Source organism: Raphanus sativus, chromosome 4, assembly GCF_000801105.2.
Source record: "Raphanus sativus cultivar WK10039 chromosome 4, ASM80110v3, whole genome shotgun sequence".
NCBI lineage: Eukaryota > Viridiplantae > Streptophyta > Magnoliopsida > Brassicales > Brassicaceae > Raphanus > Raphanus sativus.
In genome coordinates, this window is record NC_079514.1 from 46698583 (window position 1) to 46714181 (window position 15599).

At 34.8% G+C, this 15599-nt stretch overlaps 2 protein-coding genes across 2 annotated transcripts; both read left to right on the forward strand.

Moving 5' to 3' along the window:
• The first annotated feature begins 6514 nt into the window (after positions 1–6514).
• Positions 6515–9303, forward strand: LOC108851226 (caffeoylshikimate esterase). The gene is made up of 5 exons (XM_057008544.1): positions 6515–6617; positions 6713–6859; positions 7948–8312; positions 8432–8530; positions 9043–9303. Exons 1-5 carry the CDS (start codon positions 6515–6517, stop codon positions 9301–9303), a joined length of 975 nt encoding a protein of 324 aa, XP_056864524.1.
• Positions 9304–10946: 1643 nt separating this feature from the next.
• LOC108852284 (dirigent protein 24) lies at positions 10947–12098 on the forward strand. The gene has a single exon (XM_018625790.2). It carries the CDS (start codon positions 11028–11030, stop codon positions 11955–11957), a length of 930 nt encoding a protein of 309 aa, XP_018481292.1. The 5' UTR covers positions 10947–11027; the 3' UTR covers positions 11958–12098.
• The last annotated feature ends 3501 nt before the right edge of the window (positions 12099–15599 follow it).

Here is a 15599-nt window from a genome sequence, read left to right on the forward strand (position 1 = left end):
AATAGAAAACCAACTATTTCAGATTGGATACGGCTTAATAAGCCAATATTAGGTGGTCTGCTTGAAACTCACGTGAAAGAAGAAAACTTGAATAATATTATGACTGCAATTACTCTGGTTGGAGGTATGATTGATATCTCATGTTTTTATAGGTTTTTAGATTCATATTTTAGATTATTATGATCATTTTAGATTGCATTTATATATATATATATAGTGCATACATTTGTCCATTTGCATTTAACAGGGTTTGGAGTGCACAATTAGAAGTTTGGGGTCAATTAGCAAGGTTATCTTTGCAAATTACAAAGTTTGTGGCCGATTTGAAATCCATGAAGAGACGGGGACCATTCTGCAAATTCAGTATATTCGCCTGGGTTAGATTGCACAATCAGAAGTCCATGGTTGATTTAAAAGGATGTTTCTGCAAATTTACAAAGTCCGGGCCGTTTCGTAAAGAACCAAAAGGTGGGGACCAGATCTGGAAATAACCAGAAGTACACCATTGGAGAGATCGACTGTTCTCTTCACCTCCGGAGCCCGACGATTCCGACGACGAGCACGGCGGAGGAGCACGGTCTCGACTGAGAACAGTGGGCTGATGGAGAAGCTTGATTCCACGAGGAAGAAGACCCGACCTTGAGGCCACGGTGAAGACGGAGACAAGTTGCAGAGGCGGATCGTAGAAGCTTGATTGGAACTCCTGTTCTTTGATTTCACGGTGGAGTGAGTTCGTGATGGAGTAATCACGGCGAGAAGAGGAACCACTTCGGAGAGCCTTCACAAGGTCATCGGAGTCGCAAAGTCAAACTATCGAGCATGAGCCACAGCGATGGGATGAAATGGGAACCAGACGCCGCTGTGGATGAAACGGGAGCTGGAGCGTTCAACGGGAACGGAGGCTACAACACCGCTCGGCTTTACACGAAGAGACGTAGAAGATGGCTGGAGCGGGGTCACAAAACGGGGTCACAACCCGCTGTGAGGGCTGGAGCGGACCTGACGGAGCGGAGTATACTACATCGCTCGGGTTTACGAGAGAAACAGAGGAAAATGACCCAGAGCGCAGTTGTGACCCGGGGACGGAGGGGTCGCTGCGTGTTTTCATCTTTGGCGATTTTTAATGTTTTCAAGGGCTTTTTAAACTTTTTAATATCATCTATTAGGGTTTGGAAAGACTATATAAATACTTTTGAGATCTTAATTGTGGATTAACTCTTTTTTCTCAAAAACACATTTGTAAACTTTGAAGAAAGCTTGGATCTTTGATCATTTTTCATTTTATTTTCTTTGTGTTTGTTGGATTATCTTGTTCACTAAGCATGTTTAACCTTGAATCATCTTTGTTTTTTTGGTTAATCATGTCTATTAGTGAGTAGATCTATCTAGGATTCATGGGCTAGGGTGATTAAGGGTGATTAGTGAAGATCTAAGGTGTTTAGTGTTAAATCTACTTCTTTCCTTGCTTGTTGAGGGTTTTCAATGCTATTTTGGTCTTGATCATACTAAATTAGATCTTTAGGAATTTCCTGCCCGAAAGGTGTATGATGAAATGCCTGAACCAACTCTTCAATGCTTTAATGCACTTTGCCAAAGAGATTTGCTGTTAAAGGTGTTAAAATTGCTAGTAGACTTGTCCATAATGATTGCTTAGTAATATTCAACTAAAGAGATTTGATGCTTGAGTTGCTTTAGCAAATGAACATTCATCTAGGGATAGAGTTTGTTTAGTGTTGTTGTGTCTAGGCATAAGGAAAGTACTTGATTGATAGCTTGTCACCTTTAGATTAGATCTACATCACCCAAGATCAAATGCCTAGCCCCATGAGTCCACTTGCTTCATATTGAGAAAAAAGTCCACTTTTTATTGCATTTCTAGTCTAGTTTTAGTTCACTTCACTTCACTCAATTGGTTGCACTTAGATTAAGCATAGACTTGCATTCCCTTTGCATTAGAATCACTTAAGATTGGTTCGACAATCTTTTATACTACAGCATTTGCTTAGGAGCCTTGAAAAGTTCTAACATCAATGATGCTAACTATTCAGCTGAAGCTGATGATGGTAGAATCGTGGTTGTCTGGGATCCTTCCATTTCTGTCGTTGTATACAACAAGTCCCCTCAGATAGTATTATGTGGTATCCTCAATCCATCTACAAAGCAGGAATTCTCAGTAGCCTTCGTGTATGCAAGGAATCGCTATGAGCAACGGGTTACATTGTGGAACAAGATTAAGGAGCTATCGACTTCATCTCGGCTCAGTCCCTCACCATGGATCATTTTAAGAGATCTCAATCAAGTTCTCTCAACTTCAAAGGTTTTTCCTTAACCCCTTATACCATATGTCTCCCAGGCTTGGAATATTTCAGTGAGTGATTGGAGGAAAGTGGACTTTTTGACTTGGCTTACAGGGTTTACCACTTAACTTGGACAAACAAGAGTCCAACAAACCCGAAAGCAAGGAAGTTGGATAGAGCTCTAACTAATGAAGCTTGGCTTGAAAAATATCCAGATTGAGGTGCTTATTTTGATGCTCCTTGCTCATTTGATCACTCACCTTGTCTGATTACCTTGGACAACGGACCCTCTGTAAGGGAAACTCGGTTTCTTTACTATAATATGTTTGCCACTCATCCGGGTTCATCATCTGTTAGAAGAGGCATGAGCTTTTACTCATGTCTCTGATTCTCCGATGGCATCTTTATATCAGCATCTACGGCAGCAAAATGTTTCTGCAGATCTCTTAATCGCAGCAATTTTAGTGATATACAGAGAAGGTCAAATGAGGCTTTTAAGTACTTAGAATCAGTTCAAAGACATGTTCTTTCGGCTCCTACAGTGGACATGTTCGATGAGAAACATAATGTTAGGAATTCTTGGATGTTTTTTGCGGCGGCAGAAGAATCTTTCATGCATCAAAAATCAAGGGTCAAATGGTTAAACCTTGAAGATTTAAGCACATGAATCTTTTTTAAATCTGTTAAGGTAAATCTTCAGAAGAACAAAATTATGTTTTTACTTGACTATGCGAATGTCAGAGTTTATGAATCTACCATTATCAAGGAAATAGTTACCCAGTTTTATGAGCATTCTGATGTAGTTCCAATGCCAGCTCAGAAATCCAGCAGCTCCACCCTTTTCGGTGTGACAATCAGTTAACAAGCCATCTTTGTGCTATTCCATCAGTTGCGCAGATCAAGGAAACTGTGTTCAGTCTTCCAAAGAATAAGGCGTCTGGACCTGGCGGGTTTACGACAGAGTTTTTCACTACTTCCTGGGATGTTGTTGGCTATGATCTGGTCAAGGCAGTCCAAATTTTTTTTTGTGAATACTTTCCTTTCTAGTCAGGTTAACACCATGGTGCTTGCTCGTATACCTAAGTCGCCAGGGGCTGCTAATCTCTCAGACTTCAGACCTATCTCTCTTTGAAATACAGTGTATAAAGTGATCTCCAAAATACTTGGTAAAAGGCTTCAGAGAATCACTCATCTAGCCGTCCAAAGGAATCAAGTTGGTTTTGTTTAAGGGAGAACTTTGAGTGAGAATATTCTGCTGCCTACAGAGTTGGAGGATGCTTGCAAATAGACATTGCGAAGACCTACAACAACGTCGATTGGGGGTTCCTTCTTAACATTGTTAAAGCCTTTGACTTCCCAGAGTTATTCATTGAGTGGATCTACTTGTGCTATTCGAGTCCTCATTACTCTATGTGTTTGAATGGCGAACTAGTTAGGTTTTTCCTGGGTAAGAAGAGCCTCAGACATGGGGATTCTATATATTCTTCACTATTTTTCCTCATCATGGATATTCTCTTAAAAATGTTATACCAAGCGGCAAGGTTAATGTTCTCTCTCCACCTGAAGTGCTTAAGGCCGCTAATCTCGCACCTCAGTTTCACAGATGATATGTTAGTCTTCTTTGATGGATCGGAGTGATCCCTATCTGCGATTTTGAATATCCTTGATAGCTTTCATCAGGTTTCAGGATTGGCTTTATGTATGGAAATATCTTGTTTATTCTTGGATGGGGGTAATATCTCGATCTCCCGTGACATTGCTACCAGATTTGGTTTGACTCAAGGCTCTCTCCCCGTTAACTACCTTGGCTTATCTATCATGCCATATAAATTCCGCCCTCGAGACTACCAGCTTTTGTTGGATAGGATCTCAGCTAGGATTTTCTCTTGGACAGTGAAGAGATTATCATTTGCAGGTCGATTATAACTTCTTCAGTCAATGCTCTTTGAAATTTTTAATTTCTGGGCAGCAATTTTTCCACTTCCTAAGGAAAGTATGGATGTTGTTGAACGAATGTGCAACACCTTCTTATGGAATGGTTCCCCTGATTTGGCCAAAGGCGCAAAGATATCATGGGAATCAGTTTGCACTCTTTACCATTCTGGTGGACTTGGTTTGAGAAGGCTGGATGAAACCAATGAGGTTTATGGTCTGAAGTTAATTTAGTTGTTCTTCGCAGCAAACGGATCACTATGGGTTGCTTGGGTAAAAGAGCATTAATAGGTTCCAGACTTTTCTAGACAGCGGATTTTCAACATCATGGATCTTGGCTTTGGAAAGGTCTTATGAGGCTTCGACCTATAGCAAAACCATTTCTCATTCGCAATGTCAGGTCATGAGTTACAACGCTTTTCTAGCATGATAATTGGACGGAGTTAGGACCTCTGATGGAAATTTGTGGCGAGTTGGGGCTGAGAGTTATTGGGATTGGGGACTCAGCTACGTTTTCTCAAGAAACTACACCGCAAGGCTGGGCTATTCTTCGTGGTAGGCACCCTATAAATCAATTTCCTAGAGACTGTCTCTCTGCTGTTCCCTTTGCAATGGATCCTTTAGCTCATGATTTTTTTTCAATGGAGAAACTCTCTTGACACAGTACCGAGTTCATTTTAAGCATCAAAGACTTGGGCAGCACTTCATCCGAGTCCTCCTCAAGTTACTTGATTCAAATCAGTGTGGTTCAGTTCCAACATTCTAAAACATGCCTTACATGCCTGTATAGTCGAGCGAAATCGATTGCCTACTAGAGACAGACTGCTCAGATGAAATTGTCTGTTCCTAGTTTTTGTCTCCTTTGTGGTAGTGCAAATGAATCCATGGATCATCTTTTCTTTGCTTGCACCTATTCCACAGATGCTTGGACATCTCTTTTTGCACACAGTAGATTATCTCTATCACTCAACGTGGAATATGCTCTGTCTTGGTTCAATCTTTCTCTACAAATGGTAAACTTAAAATGATATGCAAACTTCTATTGCAAAGAGTTTGGTACATTTTGTGACAGGAAAGAAATGCTAGATTGCACACTTTATCAAACAGACCAGCTCATATTCTTCTCAGAGAACTCAAGACAATCATGCGTACAAAACTCTTCGGAATGGACCGTGTTTAACTCTCCAGATTACGAGTTTTAAAACTCTTCGGAATGGACCGTATTTCACTCTCCAGATTATGAGTCTCAACATCTCAACTTTCGAAAGACTTTTATTTAGCAACATAGTTCAGATTCTTCCAGCCATAATCAACTCAATTATATTCTTCTTTTACATGGAGATCCTCTTTAACTATCTTTTATTTTTAAATTCTGAACATATCTCTATGATGTAACTCTTTTGGAGAAACCCATCTATTTATAAAAGGTATTTTTTTAAAAAAATCAGGTGCCTTCTTAAACCTAAAAATTGTATATTTTTGAAACTTTTATATTTTTGTGATATTTGTAGAAAACAAAAACTTAAAATGTGAAAATTTTAAGATTTTCCTTATTGTTTTGAATTAGTATTTTATCTGCATTCACCAACTTCAGCTCACCACCGGGCACCGCGCTTACAACTTTATTCAACTAGGATGAAATGTAAAGACCAAATGAGAGTTTATGACTTCACTTAACATTTATCAAAGATTAAAACTTAAGTGAGAAATTAAAATCAAAGGACAAAAAAGTAACCAACATTTCTTATTAGTAGACTTAATTGTGCATTAATTATTAAGATGGAAGTTATGTTACAGTCTTACAACTTCACTAATATAACGTTTAAGAAAAATAAAAAAAAAACTTATTCCGTAATTAGTGCTTACTTTTGGTGTTGTAAAATTGCAAAATTTAGGCCACCACCAAAATATTAGTAATGGTTCTTGCGAGCGAAGAAAAAGGACATGACTATTGTCTGATTCAACCCTTTTCTAAACATTTCTTCTTCCACAAGAAACAACAATCTAACTATATATTCTGTTATGTTTTATTGATACTCTCTCATTACATTTTCTGGGATCAAATATGGTTAGTTTTGTTCTTTTTCTATATGGCTTCTAAATTCAATATATATGTGATTTGACTTATATCATTTTACAGGCTTATATTGATGGACAAGTCGGATATAGCGAGGTTAAATTCAATACTGGAAGATTAATTAGTTGTTTGATTATTATTATTATCCATCTAATAAATAAGTCAATGCTCTTGTTTGATTTAGGAATTCATTGTGAATTCACGGGGAATGCAACTTCTAACTTGCAAATGGTTTCCAGTAAATCAAGAACCAAGAGCTCTCATTTTCTTTTGTCATGGCTACGCAATTGATTGCAGCACAACCTTTAAAGGTGTGTATATATATATATCATTATACATACATATATATATGCATCCATTGAAGAGAATGAGGAAGAAATAGGTGAATGTGAACTTTACGTTGCAGATGTTGCATCTAAGTTTGCAAAAGAAGGATTTGGTGTGTATGGAATTGAATATGAAGGACATGGAAGATCAGGTGGCCTCAATGTCTACATTGATGACTTCGATCTTCTTATCAATGATGTTTATTCACATTTCTCCAATATATCTGGTCTATCTCCAATTTTTTTTCTCTTATTTTTTAACTTCATCTTTTCTTTCTTGACCTCATGATTACAGCTTGACACTCCTGAAATTTCATAACATTAAATATGAGCATGGATTGTGTCAACTCCATTATCTGCGTTAACGTTGCATTTACATGAAATATCGTATTAAAAAATCTTAAATAGTTTTCAGTTTTTTCCCTATTTGATCAAAAAATAGTTTTCAGTTTTTTCCTTATAATATATGTCTGGAATGTAAATTAACAAAAGATCATTTTAATTGACGTTTGCAGTTGCAACTAACAAAGGAACTTCACATCAAACTTTTAAATTTGTGAATTTACTGAAAGGATATAGATAACATTGTGGCAAAATGTGGGGGTGAATACACTTGAACGGCTTGAATGTTTAGTTAATATGATTAGCAGATTTTTTTTCTTTTTGAACAAATCTATAGTAATATATAATTGTGTGGTAATTTCTTTTTTTTTCTTATAAAAAAAGATAGAAGATTATAGATCTTGATTTATACATTTTTTTAAGTTTCGTTAGAACAAATTATTTTGTATTTATTCATCAAATAGCCTCTGCCTCTGTATATCTCTTACTCTCATACAGGGGCGGAGGTAGTATATGGGTAGTGGGGTCAACTGACCCTACTATTTTTAAAAATATATTTATTTTTGTTTAAGAAAAAAATTATTGACCCTATTAAAATATAAAATTTGACCCCATAAAAAATATAATTCCACTAAAATTATTACAAAACATTAAAATTCAAAGTTATAATTTATAGTTTGTAGTGGTTTATAAATTATACTTTAAAAAAAAAAAAATTCTGACCCCGGTATAAAAATTTTCTGGCTCCGCCACTGCTCTCATATCTCCCGTGATCTTAACTCTGAAGCCGATACTTTGGCTAAAAAGCCCTAGCTAATTATGTTGTATCTGACCCAGTTGTGGGATGAACTTGGCCTGAGACCTTTTTATTTTTATAATATCAGTTGGTGCACACCAAAAAAAAACAGAACAAATTATTTTAATTTAGGGTTGTAACTCGCGTAATCTGGATTTTGTTTGCTGTGCATGGCAGAAATGGGAGAGAACTCAAAGAAGAAGAAGTTTTTGATGGGAGAATCCATGGGAGGAGCCGTAGTACTTCTCTTGCACCGCAAGAAACCAGATTCTTGGGATGGAGCTATCCTTATTGCTCCAATGTGTAAGGTGAACAGATTCACACATATCATTACTTCATTAATCATTTCTTATAAATCAAGCATCATAAACATATCAAATTACAATTGTGATGAGAGACAGATTGCCGAAGAGATGAAACCACCAAAAACAGTTATATCTATGATGAACTTGGTCATAAATCTGATCCCATCATGGAAGTCGATACTTCCAGGACCTGATATCATCAATCTCGCTATTAAACAGCCTCATAAGAGACAAGAGGTACGTACTCTACATTCTTTTTTACACTATACATATGGACTATATGTTTGGTAACCGATTAAGGAACTGGCAAATCAATAGTTTTTACATATTAATACTGTAATACAATCACAAAACAGATTAGAGAGAATCCAAATTGCTATATTGGGAGACCTCGTATGAAGACGATGAGCGAGCTTTTTAGAGTAAGCCTTGACCTAGAGAATCGGTTGAACGAGGTAATATGTATATGGAATCAAAGTTATATAATTACGATTGTTACAAAAAACTATTTTAGAGTATTTCTCTTTTTATGAAGTAAATACTTCGGGTAAGTGTAAACACAACGCAATCAGACATTTTCTTTCCTTTTGTGTTTATACATATCAATCAATGTTCTAAAATTGGAATATGGCGCTTAAGCGTTCGTTTATACAGAAAATTGATCATAAACGAAATAATTTATACAGAAAATTGATCATAAACAAAATAATTTATATATAAACGAAATAATTTATACAGAAAATTGATCATAACGAAATAATTTATATATAACAATAGATAGGTGATAGTCTTCTATTATACACCGTCGCCTAGCCATTTTTAACATTGATATTTACAATTTATCTACCATATAATTAGTTTAGTTTCATTTGGACAAAACTAAACATATGAACACACGAATAAACAATTGATATCTTATTTATATATATAAATCATTTGATTTTGGGGATATATGTGTGTGAGATAGGTTACAATGCCATTCATAGTATTGCATGGAGAAGATGATAAAGTGACGGATAAAGAAGCTAGCAAACTGCTTTATGAGGTGGCTTCCTCCAATGACAAGACACTGAAGTTGTATCCTGAGATGTGGCATAGCCTTCTTTTCGGTGAACCTTTGGAGAAGTCAGAGATTGTATTTAATGACATTGTCCAATGGATGGAGACAAGAATCAATACTCTTCAAGTGAATGCTAATAACAACCATGAAGCAAAATCTCAAATCTAATTTTCTCAAATTCAGTTTGGACTCTATATAATTTTCTAAAGTATATTTCAGAGTCTTCATACATTTAAAATATATTAATTTTGATTATAAATATTTCATGTAGCTATCTATTCTTCATTTTTAAACTAATAGAATTTTAATAAATAATAATGTTTTCAAAGCTTACATTTTATCATTATTAGTTCATTAGAAATGTATGGAGGAAATAAAAGAATGATAACTCTTTGCTGTTTGCTTTTTAAAAAGACATTGGAACATATATATATACAGGCTCCGAGGGGAAGCCAAGGAAGCATAGGCTTCCGGCCCTCAAAATATCTAAATTAATTTCGACCTAATATTTTCAGTAGTCTCTATAGTCTAGTGGTGGAAACCATCAAACCTTTAAGTCAGCAACTTTAGTTCAATCCCTGAGCATGCCAATTTCACCTTTTTCAGATATTAAAATTTTGGTTTTGTTCAAGTATTTTATTAATTTTATTTTGGATTTAGTATAAATATTTTAGCTGTTTCCGATTCGATTTTTCGGGTTTCAGATACTTTGTCCAGTCCAATAGAGAATAATTAAGAAAATAAAATAACTTGGAAACAAAGTTAAGTGAATAAAAGGTCAAGAGGATGAAGTCACAAATTAATATTTTATAATATCTCAATGAAGGTGAGTTGTCAAATAATCCTCTCTCTAAAAGAAAGCTCTCCCTTCTCTCTAAAAGAGTCTCGCTGTACTTTTCCGATCTCCGGCCGGCGGAGCCACCGCCGGTCCGGTTTCCTACTGTTTTTATATTTTTTTCTTTTATCGACTTGCATGTTTTAGGGAGTGGGTCTCTGTGCTCTCTCCAATTTTCTGATCGGCTTTTGTTTTTCCGGGAGATGGAGACTTCTGAAGCTCTGTCGTCGCCGGCTCTGTTTCCGGGGAGTGGAGGTGTTCTGAGCCTCACGACCGCCGGCTATGTTTCCGGGGAGTGGAGGTGTTCCTAGCCTCACGCCGCCGGCTTTGGTTGTCGGCCCTGTTCTTTCGGGTTCGACTTTATAGGTAACGAAGTTCTAAAGTCTAGGCTTCGTTTCATCTCGATGAGATCCCAATCTGTTCGGTTTGAAGCTATCGAAGGAAACGAAGCTATGAAGTTAACAAGATGGAGTTTGGGGTTTCTTAATCCCGTGTTTGGACGTTTCGAGGGCTTGGAATGAGATCTCGATGGTGATCGATGAAGCTCTCCGTGATGGAGCTCAGCTGTGGATGGTAGCGGAGATAGGTCTGGTGTGTTCCGACGACGTCTTGAAAGCTATTTCTCCGATGGTGGGAGAAGGAAAGAAGATCACGACACGTCCGTTGAGCTGGAGGTGGAGGCGACGCCTCGTGTGGGCAGTAATACTAGGGTTTTCGTTTGTTGGACCTTGTAGCTTTTGGTTGTATCAAAGTTGTTTGTGCCTGTTGGGCTTTAGTGTAATATTTTTTGGGCTTGGCCCTTTCTATTAATATAATTTCAGATGAAAAAAAAAAAAATATCTCAATGAAGGTAGAGGTTTAGTTGAAATCCAGTCTCAACTAAACAAATGATAAGAAAAGGCAACGACAACAACTCCACTCCATCATCGATCTCATGATCTTCCAAGCTTCCTATATAAACAAACCCATTACACCATAGAGAATAAAACACAAACACACAATACATAACTCAAAACCCAAAACAAATACCAAAACTGTTCATAAAAAAAAAACAACAATGGCTAAAGCTTTTAGCCTAACGATCTTGACCTTCCTCTTGATATCCTCTAATGTTTACTCCGCTAGACTTCTCGATGAGGTCCAACCTCAGACGCAACTAGTCCCTGTCATACCGGCAGAGGAGGATGAGGATCCACCAGTCGTAACAACACAATCTCCAATACCAAATCCCCTCCCAGGACCGGCCACTGGCGGACATGTGCCGGTCCTAGAGTTCTTTATGCATGACGTGCTAGGAGGGTCACATCCGTCAGCACGTGTAGTCACTGGGATAGTAGCACAAACGGAAGTGAACGGAATACCATTCTCAAAATCCAACAACAACATTTTTCCAGTAGATAACGCTGTACCGCTTGTGAACGCAAACGATATAAACAATATAATAAACCCAAACACGGCTCCACTCCTTACAGGACTAAGTGGCTCTCAAGCCAACACCGTTATACAAAACACTAACGGTAACTCTCAAGGATCCCTCAGCTCCAACAACCTTCCTTTTGTAACCGCAGGTCAACTCCCTCCCGCAGCTGCTCTTCAGCAGCTCATGTTCGGTACCATCACCGTGGTCGATGATGAGCTCACCGAGGGTCATGAACTAGGTTCTGCGATTATTGGAAGAGCACAAGGGTTTTATATAGCTAGTTCTTTGGACGGAACTAGCCAGACACTTTCCTTGACCGTGTTGTTTCATGGAGAGCATGATCATCACGACACGCTCGATGATGCCATCAGCTTCTTTGGAGTCCATAGGACTGCTTCTCATGCCTCGCATATAGCTGTTGTGGGTGGGACTGGGAAGTTCGAGCATGCTAAAGGGTATGCTGTCGTGGAGACACTGCACAACCAGGAAGACCAACATGTTACTGATGGTCGTGATACTATTCTCCATTTCAGCATTTATCTTACCTACTACAAACTTGAAGAGTAATGTCTCATTGTCGAAAACTTTCCTTTACTTTATCGGTTTATCTGTATGTTCTTACTAGTTTCATGTGTGACCTTCGCTTTGTTGTGAACGTTTAATGTATAAAAAGTGTGTTAAATGAGAATCTCTATCTTCATAATCAAAGTTTCTGTCTAAATACACAAAAGGCTTGTTAACACACTTTTGTGAGAATCGTTCGATTTAATCTCAGAGCTTTAGAGTTCAAGATAAGAAAGAAGAAAAATAACATAAGATTCTCCAATGTCAATTACAGATAGATATATCGTCCTAAGAACTCATGGACCTACCTTGTTAAAGACATTTGGGCGATTCAAAATTACTCGGAGAACTAGGATAAGATCTACACCTTGTGGATGATGAATTTTATTATAAATATTTAAAATATATAATATTGACAAATGATATCATGTCAGCAATCACTCAGTTTTATTAGGGATGAACATGTCGGTTTAACTTCGGGTTTAGGTTCGGTTTGGTTTATTAAAGTTTAAGAAAACCTTAACCAAAATCAATTCAAATTAGGGTTTGATTTGTGTTCGGTTTTATTTCAGTTTGATTTGTGTTTAATTTAGTTAGTTTAATTTGGTTTGTATTTGGTTCGTTATAATTTGTTTTTGTTTGTATTTGTTTAATTCAATCGAATTGATTTTTTGAGTATTATTTTAATTACAAAAATATAATTTATAAGAACATAAAAAAATCATTACAATGTTCAAAATACAACATATACAAAAAACTAACTTTTATTATATGATTAATGTAATTGTGTAATTTATTTTAATAATAAATAATTAAACAAAAATGATAGAAAGTATACAAATTGTTATCAAATCTTTATTGTTTAAAATTATTAATTGTTGTATACATATTTTAATCACATAAAGTAATTCTGTAGGTTTTATTTAAGGAAAAATATATACGATCAATGTAATGTTAGAAAATATATTTTTAGACTATGGTTTATCTTTGTTCCAAAAAAAAATGACTATGGTTTATCTAAGGTGCTCTAGAATTCTTTTAATTAACATTTAAATGGCATACACAATTGCCACATAGAATGGACTGCATTTTTAATTTTTTACAAAATTGAAAGGATAACTTATTAGAAGATCCTCAAATAATATATAGGAGATTGTTTATTGTTTTATTCATTTAGTATTGAACTAGAGTTTGATTTTGCACCTCGTGTGTATGTCTTTTTATTTTTTGAAGCAATTTTTTTTTGTACAAAATAATAATATATTTTTGAAATTGATATGTATTAAATACTGTCTAATATGATATTTCTAAACATACTAATTTCATAGTTTATGTTGAATAACTTTATTTTGTTTTTTGAACCGTCAACGGTATCTTCCATTTTCTTTGTCATACATTTATTGTATTTGATTTGTTGGCTTGTTATTTATATGAAATATGCATAAAATAATATATTGACAGACCAATTTATATTTTATTTATATACTATAGAAATTGACTATTTATATTTTACTGTTTAGATTAATATAACTTCATATGTATATTTTTATCATGGTTTTTGATTTGCATATGTTTTCACATTTGTAAGAGCGTGAAAGTGTGTAAATGGTTATTTAGATCATGGTTTTTGACCCGTATATTTTGATCATGGTTTTAATCCGTATATTTTATTTCTGGATAAATATGAGCGTAAAATGCAGAATTATAAGAATAAATATCGTATATGCTAAATTAGTGGTACAATAAATTAGTTATAGAACTTTATTTGTAAATAATATAAATTTTAGGAATTATTTATATTCCCCTCAAAAAGGAATGAACCTGATTTTTAATAATTGATTCAGTTTTTAGTAATATAGAATATTTTTTAAATTATGTGTTACAAAAATAATAGTTTGTTAAGAATAGAAATAGTGGTTATCAAAAATATAAAATACAATTAACAATAAATTTCAATAAAGTATAATTAAGGGCAATTCTCATAAATAGACATTTTTAATGTTTTTGTCACAAAAATAGCACATAGGAAAAAAATCACCAAAATGTTTTATTTAAAAGGGGTAAAGACATATCCACCATTGGTATATAAATACAAATAAATAAATATTTTATATGTTTTCAAATTCGAAATTTTTTTCGATTTCTTTTCTTCAAAATTTTTTTTTTTTAATTTTCTTTTCGAAATTCAATTTTTTTTTTTGAAACTATTTTAAAAATTTTATTTTCAAACATTTAGTATTTATTTTTAGTTTTATAAAATTTTAAATCAAAAATCAAAAATCTCACATCTTAACTCTAAATCTTAAGGTTTTGATTAGTTAATCCAAGGGGTTATCTTATGAAATTTCTTTATAATTAAATATACATAAATGGATATTTTGCATTAAATCTAGTAAAACAATAATAGTGGTGCATATAATATATTTATATTGGCGAGGAAGAAGAGTTCGCTCAAAAAATAATAATGTGGGTGGACGGGGAGGGGGGGAGGTGTTATGAGACAAATCTAACTTATATTGTTTTTTTTTTTAAAGAAAAGGGTTAAACCCGGGTCTATTAAAGACACAGACCTAACCTCCGGGGTGGAGGTACAGTCCACGGATAAACCCTCTCCTGAGCATTCAAATGAACCGAAAGCAATAGCTCATATCCGTGTGGCCGGTGGGGTTTGAACCCGGGTTCGCCTTATTGGGTTTTTAATTTCCCTCAAGTGCCACTAGGCCACCACCACCGGTTCTAACTTATATTGTTACATAAATATTTTATATATATTATTAATATGCATTAATGTTTATAGTATTGATATGCAATAGGTAAGTTAAAAATTTACACTGAATTTGTTGTGAATTCAATTTAAATTTAAGAAAAAAACAAGGAAGGCATAAAGTTAGGGATAATTATTATTTTATTAATATTGGAAAAACAAGAATTACTTAAAATAGATTTATTAATTACTTCAATAACATAGAAATGTAAATAAGCTGTAGGTTTAAAGAGGCGGGGCGGGGCGGGGCGGGGCGGGGCGGGGGAGGGGAGAAAGGAGGATAATGAGACAAATCTAAACTTATATTGTTACATAATTTATTTTGAATATTATTAATATACATTAATGTTTATAGCATTGACATGCAATAGGTAAATTAAAAGATTTATATTGAATTTTTTGCGAATCCAATTTTTAAAACAGTTTTATTAGTTTTGAAAAAAAGGAAGTCATAAAGTTAAAAGTAATTATTACTTCATTAATATTAGAAAAAACAAGAATTACTTAAAATATATTTATTTAATTACTTTAATGACATAGAGTTGTAAATAAGTCGTAAGATTAAGGGTAACTTTTATTTGTATTATAATTTTAATAAGATACATATATATACTTAGTATTTCCCCACTGACCAGCAGGAATAAAATTTTGAATTATATTTAAATAGCCATTTAGACCTAGAAATGTTAATTTTCGCTGGTTGGTCCATTTTTAATCGATTCAGCTAAAATCAAAATGTTTCAAATGGGTTTGATATTCTAGGCAACTAGGTGCTGGACTTCTTTAGAACCATAGTGGTAAGCATACGTAAACCATGATAGAGGTTAATTTAATTCAAGAATGATGTTGATATGATCAAGCTAACCTAAGAGCCAAGACCA

Bases quoted from the DNA above. Each gene is read 5' to 3' on its own strand.
- LOC108852284 (XM_018625790.2), top strand. From the start codon at position 11,028: ATGGCTAAAGCTTTTAGCCTAACGATCTTGACCTTCCTCTTGATATCC.
- LOC108851226 (XM_057008544.1), top strand. From the start codon at position 6,515: ATGCAACTTCTAACTTGCAAATGGTTTCCAGTAAATCAAGAACCAAGA. The intron at 8,313-8,431 runs GTACGTACTCTA...ATCACAAAACAG, and splicing joins AGCCTCATAAGAGACAAGAG to ATTAGAGAGAATCCAAATTG. The intron at 8,531-9,042 runs GTAATATGTATA...TGTGTGAGATAG, and splicing joins TAGAGAATCGGTTGAACGAG to GTTACAATGCCATTCATAGT.